The 14,361-nt window shown below is 43.1% G+C and overlaps 1 protein-coding gene across 1 annotated transcript in view; it reads left to right on the top strand.

Moving 5' to 3' along the window:
• The window catches only part of spmip4 (sperm microtubule inner protein 4), a 64,388-nt gene extending 50,264 nt beyond the window's left edge, over window positions 1–14,124 (top strand). The window contains exons 6-9 of the mRNA XM_080216092.1: window positions 2,378–2,460; window positions 3,096–3,267; window positions 3,607–3,698; window positions 13,192–14,124. Coding sequence (XP_080072218.1) covers window positions 2,378–2,460; window positions 3,096–3,267; window positions 3,607–3,698; window positions 13,192–14,124 — 1,280 coding nt within the window. The remainder of the gene's footprint in view (window positions 1–2,377; window positions 2,461–3,095; window positions 3,268–3,606; window positions 3,699–13,191) is intronic.
• The last annotated feature ends 237 nt before the right edge of the window (window positions 14,125–14,361 follow it).

The following is a 14,361-nucleotide window of genomic DNA, read 5'->3' as shown; positions in this document are numbered from 1 at the left end:
TGTTGGAGGGCTCAGCAGAGATTGGAATGAAGAGCAATTTAGCAATGACAAACCCATCATCGACCACTGTGCAAGGTGACCACTGAATTCTTCCCTCTCCCTTGCAGGGTAAGGTCACATGCAATCACAGGGAGCAGAGGAAAACTGATGAGAGGTTAGGTATGTGTGCATTTCCTCAGCCCTACAGAGGAGATGTTTCTCCCCATCATGGGATCAGCTACAGTGGAACCTGTTGCAACTGACAGAACATTGAGGATGATGGTATGATCTTGGCTCTTGCATTCAGCAGCCCCCGTGGCTGCCCCCAAACTGTTTCTGGAGCCTGACCCCTGTTAGCATTTATAATCTCCACCTCTCCAACACTGGAACAAAAAAAACTACCCTTTCAGGTACTTCCTCTTGAGGTCGGCACTCTGAGCCTGAGCAACGGTCTAAGGTTATCTCCTTCTGCATCTTCTCCCAAGCTCTACGGCTACCATGCATACTAATTTCAGTCAAGCTGTTGTACTCAATGGAGATGAGGATGTAAGTAAGAGTAATGTTCATCGTGAACCAGTTCTGCCAATCACATGTTGGACCAAGAAAATCCACCCCTTTCTCCAGGATTCTGAGAATCCATTCACAATTCTGTCTCAGCAAAGACATTGCTAGCATTGATGCTGCAGTTTGGTATTGGTCCTGGGTACCGATCCTGGTGTTTCGTTGCACGTCTAAAGCGTGCAATTTCTCAGAATCAGGTTTAGGACAAAAGAGCAGAGTCTCAAGCTATGTTGGCTTCCTAATCTGCACCTTCTGCTGCTCAACTAATCCCTCGTAGCCTAATGCTGGGCTTGACCTGTCTCTCCCAGGCTGCATCTTCTTGCTTTTGCCATTGAAGCAAGCCCATCTCATGCTCAGGCTGCAGCTCCAAACATATACAGGAAGTCCCTTCCCTCCAGAGAGCTTTAGAACACCAAAACAATTGGATATGGAAAACAAAATCGGCCCAAAACTGGAGGAAAAGTCCTGGCGCCTGCAGTAAAAACTGAGCAGACCTAGGTACTACAAGTGAGATCGCTGTGGATGAACTGATCATTGCTATTTATACTAACATGCTTTAACATACCTGAGCTACTGATTATGTGCAATGCTATAAGGCAAATTTTCTGAGCACCTGAAAACTTTAAAAAAATTACCTATGGTTTTTTTTAAAAATGTTGATAACAGCATTGTCTCTGAATGAGGTGACTATGCTAAGATCCAGTCTAGACTCTCGAGTACATAATCCAGATTGAATCTTCAGCACCTACGTTGTTGAAGTTGCTGTCTGTCAAATGAGATTTAATCCAATGCCCTTGGTGTAAAAAGATTCTTAGGCACTATTCAGAAAAACGCAGGTGCATTCTCCAGATGCCCTGGTCATCATTATCCACCAAGTAATACAACCAAAGCTGATTATTTGAATATACTTCTCACTGCTGTTTACGAGACTTTCTTCTATATTAATTGGCCTCATTTTCCTACATTAGACCAAGTTTCAGAAGTACCCTCCCCCGCCCCATGCAGTGTCCTTATTGAGTAAAATTAATTTTAAAGGTGATTGATGCACTCTTCCCACAACTGGCAAATGTTGATGCCCAGATGCTCAGAGATGAGAAGCTTTCTTCTTCTGGCTGGCTGCCAGCCCCTTTCAAGCTGCTGCAGGACTGCCTATTCCTCCAACAACATCAATCTTCTGCTCAACACCACTGCCCACCTTGAATCCTATCGAGTACTACCAACATAGCTTACCGGGAGTTTGCCAAAAATAATTTAATTAATCTGGCACCAGGGCCTTCACTAGGATCAGCAGCTCAAGAGGTAAGCAAAACCTTTTTCCTGGCAACAAGGAAAATCTCCACCTGTAACAGCCTTACTCAGAGGAGTCCCAAGGATGGTTAGGAAATTTTGCAGTGTACTGTGCTTTTAAAGAGCCTTTTGTTGGCCAGAGTGCAGCACATCATGTGGCTGTGCTGTGCCAAAATGGATAAATATTTCATCCCTAGGACTTGCATCCTTTTACTTAATGAGTATGTAAATATTAATGAGTTTATTTTTACATGTTGAGTAATGAAAGTATCATTGCGTTAGTTGACTTACTGAACTCAGCATTAATAATGAAATTGAGTTAATATCATATGACCTTGCGTTAACAGCAGCTGTTAAAGATTTAGGTATTTTCATTTAATTCCTTCAATCTTTCCCAATTAGACCATTAGCACCATCCAAAATTTAAAATCACTTTAACTAATTGATTGTCAAGAGAAGCCTTGATGACAAGACTGCCTTTTTAATTATACAGTTTAGTTTTATAAACAGCCATGGAATTAATTCCAAATTCTTTGCTGCCAAATTGCAGGATTTCCATATAGATATGAAACCCAGGAAATCCCCACTCAAGCAAAAGCTGTAGCTTGGCCAGGAGAAGAAGGATATTTTCATGTAAGATATTTTTCTGAAAAATAAAACACAAATTTCTAAATGCCTTTCAGTTGCTCACATTTAATGGTGGCTTATTCTTAATACTAATTAAATCAACCTCCTCCGATCAAGTTGGAAGATGGATGGAGCTGTGGGATTCCCTGCTGGCAGTGGTGGATTGGCTCAGAAATGAGGCAGTTCACACTGTGAACCTGCTGCAATTTAGTGGTGGCTCAGGGATGAAATGGGGGCTATGGGGTTTTTCTGTGCCCTTAGCATGTCACCCAACAAACCCTGTTGAGTTGCCTTGCACCATTTTTTGAATTACTCAGAGGTATGGGGAGTCTGTAGTTACCATTTGCTTTCTCCATGGCAACGTCTCAATCAATAAGAGTTGACCTGTCACAAATCAGCGTCCTCTTCTATGATATAAATTGTCATAACTGTTTGAAATTTAACATTCTTGTGTTTGTCCTGATGAGTGTAAGATGAAAAGCTTTGGCAATATGTCTCTTTTTTCAGTGATATGAAAATGCTAAATTAATATAAACTTTTGTCTAAAATCTTGTAGAGGGAGGTCCAAAGTCAATATAATTGTTTGTTTCCAATACTGGATCTCTTTAAATACAGCTTGGTAGCCCTTCTTTTCATTGCAGATTCCTAAATCAACCAAAGAACAAAAACAAATCTATCCAACACCACCAAAGCTTATTGCCCCCAACAGGCCAGAGCGAGCTGCAGAACATACCGTTTCTGAAAGGACTGCTAATATGCTGAAAAATATCGAGAAATCACATTGGCTAACCACATACAAGAGGGAGTTCACAGGTAGGAAACAGCCCGAACTGAAAGATCCTAACGTTTCGTTAGTTCCTGCAACGCATGGATTCTAATTATTATAAGATTTTGATGACTGACCATGCATTTCTACACAAATGAGTGACTATAAACCAACATCAACTACTGATTCTGAGAAAAGACATCTGAAATTTTAGAGCTTGACTTTGTGTTTATCTTTGCAGAGTTGCTGACTATGTTGCTGTTTATTCCCAGTATAGGCAGTCCTTTATTTTTATCAATGAATGGTTTATTGGCTACAAACTGCAACATTTCTGGAGACTTGGCATTCACTGTTTCACTGAATCTTTTACTTATTTTTATAATCAGGCAGCGGACCAATGAATCCCATTCAGCTGGATGATTATGTTGAGAAAGAAATAGCCAAAGTGATAGGAAAATCCATCTACTTTGCAGAGCTAGTAAGTAACTGGTTACATTAGGGGAAACGATCATTCAGATAATGATTTATGTACACAGCAACAACTAGCTTTAAAAACCCTTAAATGTTTAGTTTATTTATTAGTGTTACAAGCAGGCTTACATTAACACTGCAATGATGTTACTGTGAAAAATCGTCACACTCCGATGCCTGTTTGGGTACATTGAGGGAGAATTTAGCATGGTCAACGCACCTAACCAGCAAGTCTTTTGGACTGAGGGAGCAAATGGAGGAAACCCACGCAGACATGGGGGAGAATGTGCAAACTCCACACAGACAATAATCCAAACCAGGAATCGAACCTGGATCCTTGGCATTGTGAGGCAGCAGTGCTGACCATTGTGCCACCCTTCCCAAAATACTTCACAGGGACATTACCTGAGAACAACTGATACCAAGCAAAAAAGAACAGGTAGTGAAAAGTTTGGTCAAAGAGATCAGATTTGAAGAGGGTCTTAAAGGAGCAGAAAGAATTGAAGAGGTGGGAGATTTCAGAATGAAATTCCAGGAGTAAGTGCCAAGGTAGCTGGCAGTAGTGGAGTGGAAAAGGTAACATTGGACAAGAGAGCAAAGCTGCTGGAACCCAGAGTTTGCAAAGGATTGTAGGTGATTATGAAGATCAGAAGGGATTTGCACTTAAGAATGAGAATTTCAAAATTCAGGCTGACCTCGCTGGAAATCCACCTCATAAAATGGCGAGAGCCAAGAAATTAGCATGATGCTGATTTCTCAGCTCTCGCACAATTTTACTGGCTCGCTCCGCCCCTTGATGGGCACGGTGAACCGGTAAAATTCTGCCCAAGGTGTGGTTTGATAGTGTACACTCTCTCATGCAGGATATCAGGAACAGAGCTATGTAACCTCATTGGAGAAACTCAGCTAATTCAGAGCTTAAGTATCTGGGCTCCTATTCAGGCCCCACAGACAACAGGATACCACCCCACAGGGGAACCTAATTACTCAAGAATGAGAGTTGTCCAGAAGTCCCAAACATTTTGGGGGATGACAATCTATTCCCTTGTCTGTTTTATTCTCCATAAGAGAATAGATAATTAACCCTAAACCACACAGCCAAGATAAGCTTAGGACAACAACACGATTAAAAATAGGGCTAAGAGGTCAGGGGTACTCACACCACCCCTGGGCGTCAAAAAAAACAAACCTCCCCCATCTCCAGTCACACATGAGATGCTATTCAGGCCTCACCATCAACAGGATTCCATCCATATTTCCTACATCAAGGAATAGGAGGATTTGTCCAGATATCCACAAACAGGATATCTCCAGGAAGAACAAGAATCCCCTCCTCTCAACAGGACGATGCACTCCAGGAGTCAAATGACCATGTAGCCACTGTCACAACCTGTGCAGCCAAGGAAAATATAGGAAACCAACCCAAGGAAGGCGAGACAACCAAGGATTTCCTGACCATGCTTGGGCAGTAAATATTTCCCCCAACTCCAGCTATGCCAAAGGTGCCAACAACAATAAAACAGTCTTTTCCAGGATACACGATTCGTCTGTACCTTCACGGGAGACCAACAAGGTTTATTTAACTTCAAAATAGCAAAAATACAAAAGAAAAAGCAACATCATTAGTTCTAAAGGGGGTTTTCCTCACCCACTATGAGGACTTAAAAGGCCACACCCGCTTCTCTATAGCAAACTGCTTGCCCACCACTCTGATGTGGCGCTACTCATATTATCCATAATTAAAGTATTATAAATGCCAGTATTACAACACAAAAAAAAATTGTGCAGCCCTAAAGCCATACAACCATCTCAGCACGCTCTCCAGTAGCACGATGGAGGCAATTTATCAGTCCACAAGCAAAAATATATCTCCGTATTACACACAAGACCTAGGGATTTAAATGTGACACAGGGCCAGAAACAGCTTGGGCTGACCCCTTACCCACCTACTCCTGGATCCATACTGGGTAGGGCTACAGTGCTGGAACTTGCTTCCAGGAAGACCAAGATTGAATGTAAATGGTAACTCTCTTTAAACCAAGGTTTCTCTTATTCCATTACCAGAGCATAGTGGTGGATGAATTCCACTCTAAATAAATGGATATCCCTGACTTCCAAAGAATAACAGGATAACAGGCGACTTGTGCCTCAGTGCACATATATCAAACACCCCTGTCAGGATAAAAGACAACATTACCAAATCAGGATTATAATCACAAGGGGATTACTTCAGGATTAATGATGAACTGCAGAATAACCTAGCCATCCACAAAGCCTGAAAAGGCCAAACCCTTGACAGGGCTGTCAAGCAACATCAAGGATCCATCTGTAATTTCAGTGAGATCTCTACACTTCTGTTGTGTTGTTGCTCAGAAGCCCCGGCAAGGAGAGACCTAGGCCCTGGCGGCGGTGAGGTCCAACCATGTCCAGCTACCTCCAAATCTTCTTAATGAACAACAAGGTTAAGACAATGTAAGACCAGCGATCGAGATATGTAACCAATCCCCAGATCTGGAAGACTGCATACAGTACGCAGCTTCAAACTTGAAACACCTAACCTTCAAATCAGGATGACATCGTGGCAGCCAGGTTTCAAATTCAGCCGGGAACTTATCCTCAGCTCCCCACAGGAGGTTGGGTGTACAGGCTCTTCTCCAACCCCATCCCCCCCCGAATTAATCAGGATGTCTGACATCCCATGCAGCAGGATTTCCAAGGTGAGCCTTCACCAAGGACACTGTCCTCTCCACTGACAGGAAGCTTTTCTCTGTTTCATGCATTTTCTTTTGGATATCTTACAATTCATCAATCTGAGCGCCAATGATTTGTGCCAGGGAGCCAAGACCGTCATGCACAACTTTATCCACAATGACAGCCACCATCTCGATGTCTATGACATTGCTAGAGAGTGAGCTCATTCACCAGTTAAACCGTCATTACGAACGAGGCCACACGCCGGCCGTCCCAGACTGACTGTCTTATCAAACAAGGAATTTTTTGACTTTACTCAACTCCCCATCACCCAAACTTGATCAGAATCTTCCAGGAACATAGCACACAGTATAGACTCCAGGTGATGAACTGTGCATCAGGATAAATAAAAGGGTTAAAAGATGAGTAGTGCCAGAGCTCATGAAAACACAGCTGTTCCTGCACTTACATCATGTGACACGCCCCACCACCCCGATTCTGGTGTTTTGATGAGACTTTGACCTCTTTTGGAGATTCCAGTTTAGTTCTGGCTCAAGTGCAAGTACTACAGGAGTCTTCCAGTTATTGTTCTAAGTACAATGGATTGGTATAGCAACAGTATAGCAACCTGATCTTGTACCAATCTTTCTGGGCTGGGATGATAGGAAGACTGCCTTCTGTAAGGGGCTTCTCCTGGATCCATACCAGGTAGGGCTACAGTCCTGGAGCTTGCTTCCAGATCATTTTAAATGCAGTGGCAGTCCTAGCAGGCTGCCTCATGACACTGCACTTGGTTGGGACTAGGATCCAGTCAAGTTGGAATTCCTCTGCTGTTCAATTATCTGGTTGGTTTTATGACTTTATGTAACTACGTGTCAAACCTTGTCTGAAGACATTCCAATAAAGTGTGCTTAAATGTTTTTGCGAGGGTAAAGATGCCAAAAAAATACAAGCTGCTGGTGAATGCAGAGATTGAAGCTAAACTCAGGCAAATCAGGACCATGCATTCTTCTTCCATTTCACACAAATCAAAATGGTTAAAACCAAATCATGTTTCTAGTCAATTTATCTGCACTGTTAAATGGAGTATGTGGAAAGCTTCGAGCTGAATGTTAAGATCCCATTCTGAAAGTGACAAAAGTATCAGGGGCCTGAGCTTATCTTCACTCCATTTATCCAGTTGTTTTGTACCAGCTTTTAAAAAATTATTTTATAATTAAATAGATTTTCTAAAGTTAAAAAAAATTACAAATAACTGCTTCAACTGACTAGCAATTCAGCACCTGAAGTGAACAGCCTGCCAGAGGCAATATCTCACTGTGTACTGCAGAGTTTCTACAGGGCAGACCAATGGAAAGTTAAACAGCATTTGACATTTAATATGTGCCACAATAATCCACCTGCGTTGTAAAAGAAACCCAAGAAATGTGGTGTGTTGTCATTTTTCAATTTGGCCATAAGGCGGCAGGCTAAGCCACAATCTCAGGAAAATTCCCATTCAGGTTTGTCTCTGATAACTCACTAAGATAGGATTTCATTTTTAGGCAATATGTGTTTTCTGGATAAATTACAGAGATGAAGATAAGATAGACTCAAGAGTGGGCACTCAATTTTCCTTTCTGTAGTCTTCCTAGACGATGCTTAATGCTTAGTCTGTCAGGGTGAAAATTCACTTCTACAATTCTTTTTCCAACTGAGCCAATAATAGTTAAGATAAAGTACTGCAGACCTTGACTACTACTTTGAATACAAAGATCTAACTCAATGGATGGGTGGAGAAGTTTGAAGATTTGAACAAATTAGAAAAAACAAAATTGATAGAATCATAGAATCCCTACAGTGCAGGAAGAGATCATTTGTACCATCAAGTCTGCACTGACAGCAATTCCACCCAGGTTCTATCCCTGTAACTCCACATATTTACCCTGCTAATCCACCTGACACTAAGGGGCGAATTAGCATGGCCAGTCAATCTAACCCGCACATTTTTGGACTGTGGGAGGAAACCGGAACACCTGGGGGAAACCCAAGCAGACACAGGGACAATGTGCAAACTCAACACAGACAGTGCCCCGAGGCTGGAATTGAACATGGGTCCCTGGCACTGTGAGGCAGCAGTGCTGACTATTCTGCCACCCAAAATTAATCCTTAAGGATCAAAATGGGTTTACTGCATAGAGATTTTAGATAGAGGCTTGGTCTTTAAATTACACTACAACTTTATACACCAAACTGTCCTCCCATTGTTTGGTGAATGTACTTGGGGATGATGAAATTGTGCTGCCTATTTGTCTCTAAGCATTAAAAGATCCTCTCTTCAAGAAGCCCAGTAAGGTCAACCTAATTCCTTTAATATTTTCTTACCAAGAGGGGCTAGCTAATGCCCCTATAAGTCACCTTCCTTCTTAGGCAGCCTTCAGATCGAGGGTGACTTGCTTTCAGTCCAGTTCGATGGGTTCTGAAGGGCTGATAATCTGCTGAGCAATGTGCAGACTATCCCACATGGTGTTTGAAAGACTGGTAGATGGGTTGTTTGGAGGTTTGTGTGATCTGTCTGCTACCTCAACTTCATCTCTGCATGTTCTGGACCAAGTGTTACGTAACCTTGTCATCTCCAATCCTACAGATTTTCGAACAAGGTTCCGTGTCTGTTGGTGCTTTGCCCCTGCTTTTGAACTGGTCAGTCAGAATATGCTTGCCTATGCAGACAAATATAAGCCATGGCCTGAATTGTGCAGATGGTGGGTCCTTGACCCTCACCATCCAGAAAGTGAAAGTTGGTTGGCATCAGGTGGAAATTCTGTCCACAATTAGAAGGAAGACCTGACATGGAAAGCACTCAGCCAATCAGATTGGCCAATAGCTCTTCAGCCCATCCAGGCACAGCGCTGTAGTGGCCAGAAGAGGCACTGCAGAACCATGCCTGCGACCAAGTGCAAGGAGCCAGTGTGAGGTAAACGACAGGAGATGAAAGGTAGAGGGATGCCTGGGGTTTGCTGGGAGTGGGTAATTGGGGGATAGGTAAAGGGAGAGGGGGGGAGGTCCAGAAGTGTTCAGTCCGTGAGGGGAGGGCATTGCCAGTCAGACTGGGGCTTCTGATGGAAGCACACATCCCATCGCCTTACCACCTGAGATTGAGACCAGTGATTTTTTTTCTACTTCCCACTCTGAAGCCCAACAGCCTGAAAATTGAAGCTGGGCAGGTAAAAGCCTTAAGTGGCCATGTAAGGGCCTTCACTGGGGCAAGGGTGGGCTTTTCAGCTGAGCCCCTGCATGTGCCACACTAAAATCGCATCAGGGTCAGGGCAGAAAAAAAAGAACAGTATTACTCAAATGGAGAAAAACTGCAGAAAGTTGTAACACAAAGAGACTTGGGATTACATGTGCATGAAACACAGGAAGCTGGCACACAGGTGCAGCAAGTAATCAGGAAGGCTAATGGAATGTTGGCCCTTATTTCAAAGGTGTTGGAGAGAAAGAGTAGGGAAGTCATGCTGCAATTGGACAAGGTCCTGGTGAAACCACTTCTGGAGTACTGAGAGCAGTTTTGGTTCCCTTATTTAAGGAAAGATGTCATTTCATTGGAGGCAGTTCAGAGACGATGCTCCCGGATATGGTGAGATTGTCTTATAACGAAAGGTTAAACAGGTTGGGACTCCACTCATTGGAATTTAGAAGAATGAGAGGTGAACTCATTGAAACATATAGGCTGTAAGAGGCTTAACAAAGTAAATGCTGAGAGAATGTTTCCCCTCATGAGTGAGTCTAGGACCAGAGGGCATCCTCTCAGAATGAAGTGGCACCAATGTAAGAATGAGATGAGGGGGAATGTCTTCTCAGAGGGTTATGAATTTTTGGAACTCCTTCCCGCAGAGAGCTTTGGGGCAGAGACATATTGTATATTTAAGGCTGAGATAGATAGATTTTCGATCAGAAAGGGAATCAAGGTCATAATCAAAAGGCAGGAAAATGGAAGTGAGGAATGTTGGATCAGCCATGATCCTATTGAATGGAGGAGCAGGCTCAAGGGGCTGAACATGAACTCACAAAGTCCATGTGCTCGACAGCTTTGAAGCCTGGCTTGGGTCATTGGCTGTGCGGAGTCTGCATGTCCTCCTCGTGTCTGTGTGGGTTTCCTCCGGGTGCTCCAGTTTGCTCCCACAATCCAAAAGTCGTGCTGGTTAGGTTCATTGGCCATGCTGAATTCTCTCTCAATGTACCCGAACAGGTGGCAGAGTGTGGCAACCAGGAGATTTTCACAGTAACTTCATTGCAGTGTTAATGTAAGCCTACTCGTGACCTAAGAAGTTAAACTTAGCTATATCGAATCCAGACTTGCCAGGGATGCACTCATGTCACCCTGACATCCAATCTCAAATGGGACCAACATGGCAGAGTGCTCTTTCAAGTAGAACCAGAGAAATGGGTTCTCAGAGAAGAACAGCACGGGAACATCATTTGTCCCATTGAGATTGCTCCTTAATTGCTCCTCTTTACAGATTGCTGAGGGAAGACTGGTTTCCATTAGCCCATGGTAAACTCACGTCCCTTAACTTTATCATGCCAACAGGTTTTGTGATAACTTTGTAGTCCACTCACTGAGGAATGTCTCACCTGTACTATGGGCAGTCGAGACTTTCCAATTGCTGAGACTCCTACAAGTTGCAGTCCTGGATAGCCTTAGCATTAATGCAAGATTGTGATCCAATGCACCCACCAAAGGAGACTTCTTTCCTCCATAGACATTACAGAGGCCTGAGAGAGCTGCTGATGTTTCATGTGGATACCCTGACGATCCTCAACATGGTGTAATCCACAGTCTCATTCCACTCCCCTCATTCGCCAAAACGCCCATCCTTCAATGATGTCCACTGCACTTTGGTTGCTAATTCTTTATACATTTAATGAGGAAAAGGGCTGGCCACAAAAATCTGCATGTGATCTCTGACAAAGGCTTCAGCCAAATCCTGCATTCAATCTCTTAAATCCTGCATTCAAGTCCCTCTCACAGCCCAGCTCCACTCTCCATGCCCTGAAACTGCATCTTCAATATTCCTTGCCTCTCACTGAGCAGATTTAATTCCCCTCCAGCACTCTTGGCATCTACCCACATCAGACATCAGGGTAACAGCAGCAGGAGATGCAGTGACATCAATGAACACATTTTCAGAGAACAAACATGGTGAATAAGGAATGGCCAGGCAGCTCACTTCCACTTGTGTGCCCGCAATACTACTTAAGTTTTCTCATCCTACTGCTCTGTCAAAGCGAGGCCCAACATCCACAGTTGTTAGGAAGTAGCCTGCTGACTGCTTTGCCCTGTTCACTTGAAGGGCTTTGGGCAGCCTCTGGTATCCCCAGGCCCTGAGGGTTCCAGCCTGCAAAGGGTCTCCTGCTCAGAAACCTCCTTGGTCTGACCTGCTGGATGCAATAGGATCACTGGAAAAGGGGAGTTGGAGTGGCAGGGCACCCTTCAAGTTCCTAGGCTGAAGCACTCAGATTGCCTGGCTGGCACTCCTCCTCATTGTGCGTACCTGATGGCACCTCCCTGATGCCTTCAGGAGAAAGGTACCTGGAGAGAAATCCTGCTCTTGCCTAATGACTGCTTCACTGCATCAATACCTAGAGCAAATGGGGTGCACGTTCAAGCACATATCCAGCGACCATTGTGCATTCTGTTGGATTGGGGTCTTCAACGTAGATACCACCTTTTCCATGGTGGCAGCCCAGCCATTGCATGCTAGAGCTAAAACAGCAGAGAAGATCTGGTCAGCCTTCATCAGTCTTCTGTCATCTTCTGTCCAAGGAGAATTGTCTTTGATGTCTCATGTGCTTGTGGTATGTGACATGCTGTGCATTTGAACCCTTACTGCCTGATGATCTTATGAGAGTGTCATATGCCGTTGACCCTGGTGGAACACAGTAGATCATTCATCCTCCTTCTATACCTCTGGGCAATTCGCCTATGGGTCACATGAACACTAACCTCTGTTGTGATCTTCTCCCAGGCCAATGTGGTCAGGCAGAAGGCCCCTCTGCTGCCATAATTGGGAAAAAAAATTTCCCATCTTTCCTGGATGGCTTGGAGGAGAGTTTCCAATGAGGCACCACTGAATTGTGGACCCGTGAATTACTGCCTTCTGTTAGACATGTTTGTGGATGCAGCATCCTGAGTTCCTGGCCTGAAGTGAGTGAATAGCTGTTCAGATGTCCCTTAAATGTCTGGACCTTCAGGCCCCTGAGATAATGACCAGGACTGCAACATCCTGCTACTCCCATCTTGGATATGCATGGATAAATAAGGAATGAATTGAGCAATGCACGATTGTATGTGGTTAACTATCCCACCCCACAGCGGGGTAACTATTACTACTGCATTCATGCCAAATGTTAACTTCAGAGTGGAAGATTCTACCCTAGGTGTACATGAAACTGGTGAAATTTAATGTTGATTGGAAATTTTTAGATGATTATCCGTTTGGGATTGAAATTTCCAGCTGATTACCAGTTTAGGATTAGCAATTTTCTAATATAAAAAAACTTGAGATCTAATTGTGCTATTTTCTAAGGTTTATTTGATTCCTAATTAACTAATCAATGTTGAATTTCTTCACTTTGTTGAAATTTGATTTAACCTAATTTTGATTAGATGCTACTTTTGCTATCCAGATGTGTAAAAACCGAAAGTTCAGTGTATTTGAAATGAAGAAGACAACTAAATCAATAGATTTGAATACAACAAGCTGTTTTTTTAGTAGCCTCAGCTTTAGGTATTTTGCTAACTAACTCTGTTTCAAATTTTCCAACAGAGAGAACAGTCTCATCCGGCCTTTTTACCTAATGCACCCTTACGACCCTTGAAGAGAGAAGTAATTAGCAAGAAGGGTTTCACAGATGATAACGTTGATTATCAGTATACTGCTGCCCCTCCTACCTCACCAAGTGCACCAGCATGTGATTCACTTGATGCAAAGTCACAGTTGCCCATCTGTGAAACTGATCCAAAACCAAAAGTCGAGACAGTTATGTGTAGAGAAAAAGAAAAATGCAATACTTGGCAAAATCGGCGTTGCCAAACTGCTATCTCAGCATGTGCTTTCTGCCCTGAATATGACATGCGTCTGTTAAGATACAAAGTTCAACAGATGAAGGATAGTGACAAACCCACTGCGTTTTCCCAACATCTGGAAGAAAGGGTAAAAGATTGTTGGGCAACTCCAGTTAAAGGTAAGCAACCAGCTTGCATAATAACAGACAGTGAGCATGCTCAGTCCCCTTGGAGGAGACCAAAGTCAGTGCAAGATGACATCAGTTATGCAGATTTACCACAGAGCAAGTTATTTGGCTTTACAACAAAAGAGAATCACATGGCTTTGAGCAAACCACCTCCACCAAATAGGGTTGAAAACAATGAAGAGGATACAAAATGCCATAATGAAATCAACTTTGCATCTGGTGATACAAGGGCCATCTGTACATCTTGTGTTCCGGGAAACAAAGAAATGTTTGAATCAGTCCCACAGCCACAATTGCAAAAGGACAACTTGCTGATTTGCGATGATCCAAAACTTAGGGTCTCAAAACTAAAATTCCCTCATGGATTCAACAAAACAGAAGTACATAAGCACCTACATGAGATAGCTCCAGAAAAAACAATGGATTATCGAGATAACATCTACTCGGGGAGGAGACACACATTCTTTGGTTTAAATTCTTCTTATTTCCACAATGGAACTTTGTAATTATCTATGACATTTCAGAAATTTTGATCACATTAAAGTCAATGATTTAACTAGTAATTTATTGTACTTTATGACTAAACAGTGCCTAGAATTTTGGAAATGGACTGCATTGGATCAGTCAAGAGAATTAATTTTCACTTTATGATTCTACACCAATTCTTCATTCTGAGTGGTTTCAATCATCTTTTCATCTCACTTTGCTCTCCCTCCTCTGAATTCACAGGCCTCCTTTGATCT

This window comes from Carcharhinus amblyrhynchos, chromosome 2 (assembly GCF_965287045.1).
Source record: "Carcharhinus amblyrhynchos chromosome 2, sCarAmb.v2.hapA, whole genome shotgun sequence".
NCBI classification, from domain to species: Eukaryota; Metazoa; Chordata; class Chondrichthyes; order Carcharhiniformes; family Carcharhinidae; genus Carcharhinus; species Carcharhinus amblyrhynchos.
Note: the sequence above shows the minus strand (reverse complement) of the source record. Positions and strands in the feature narration are given on the sequence as shown.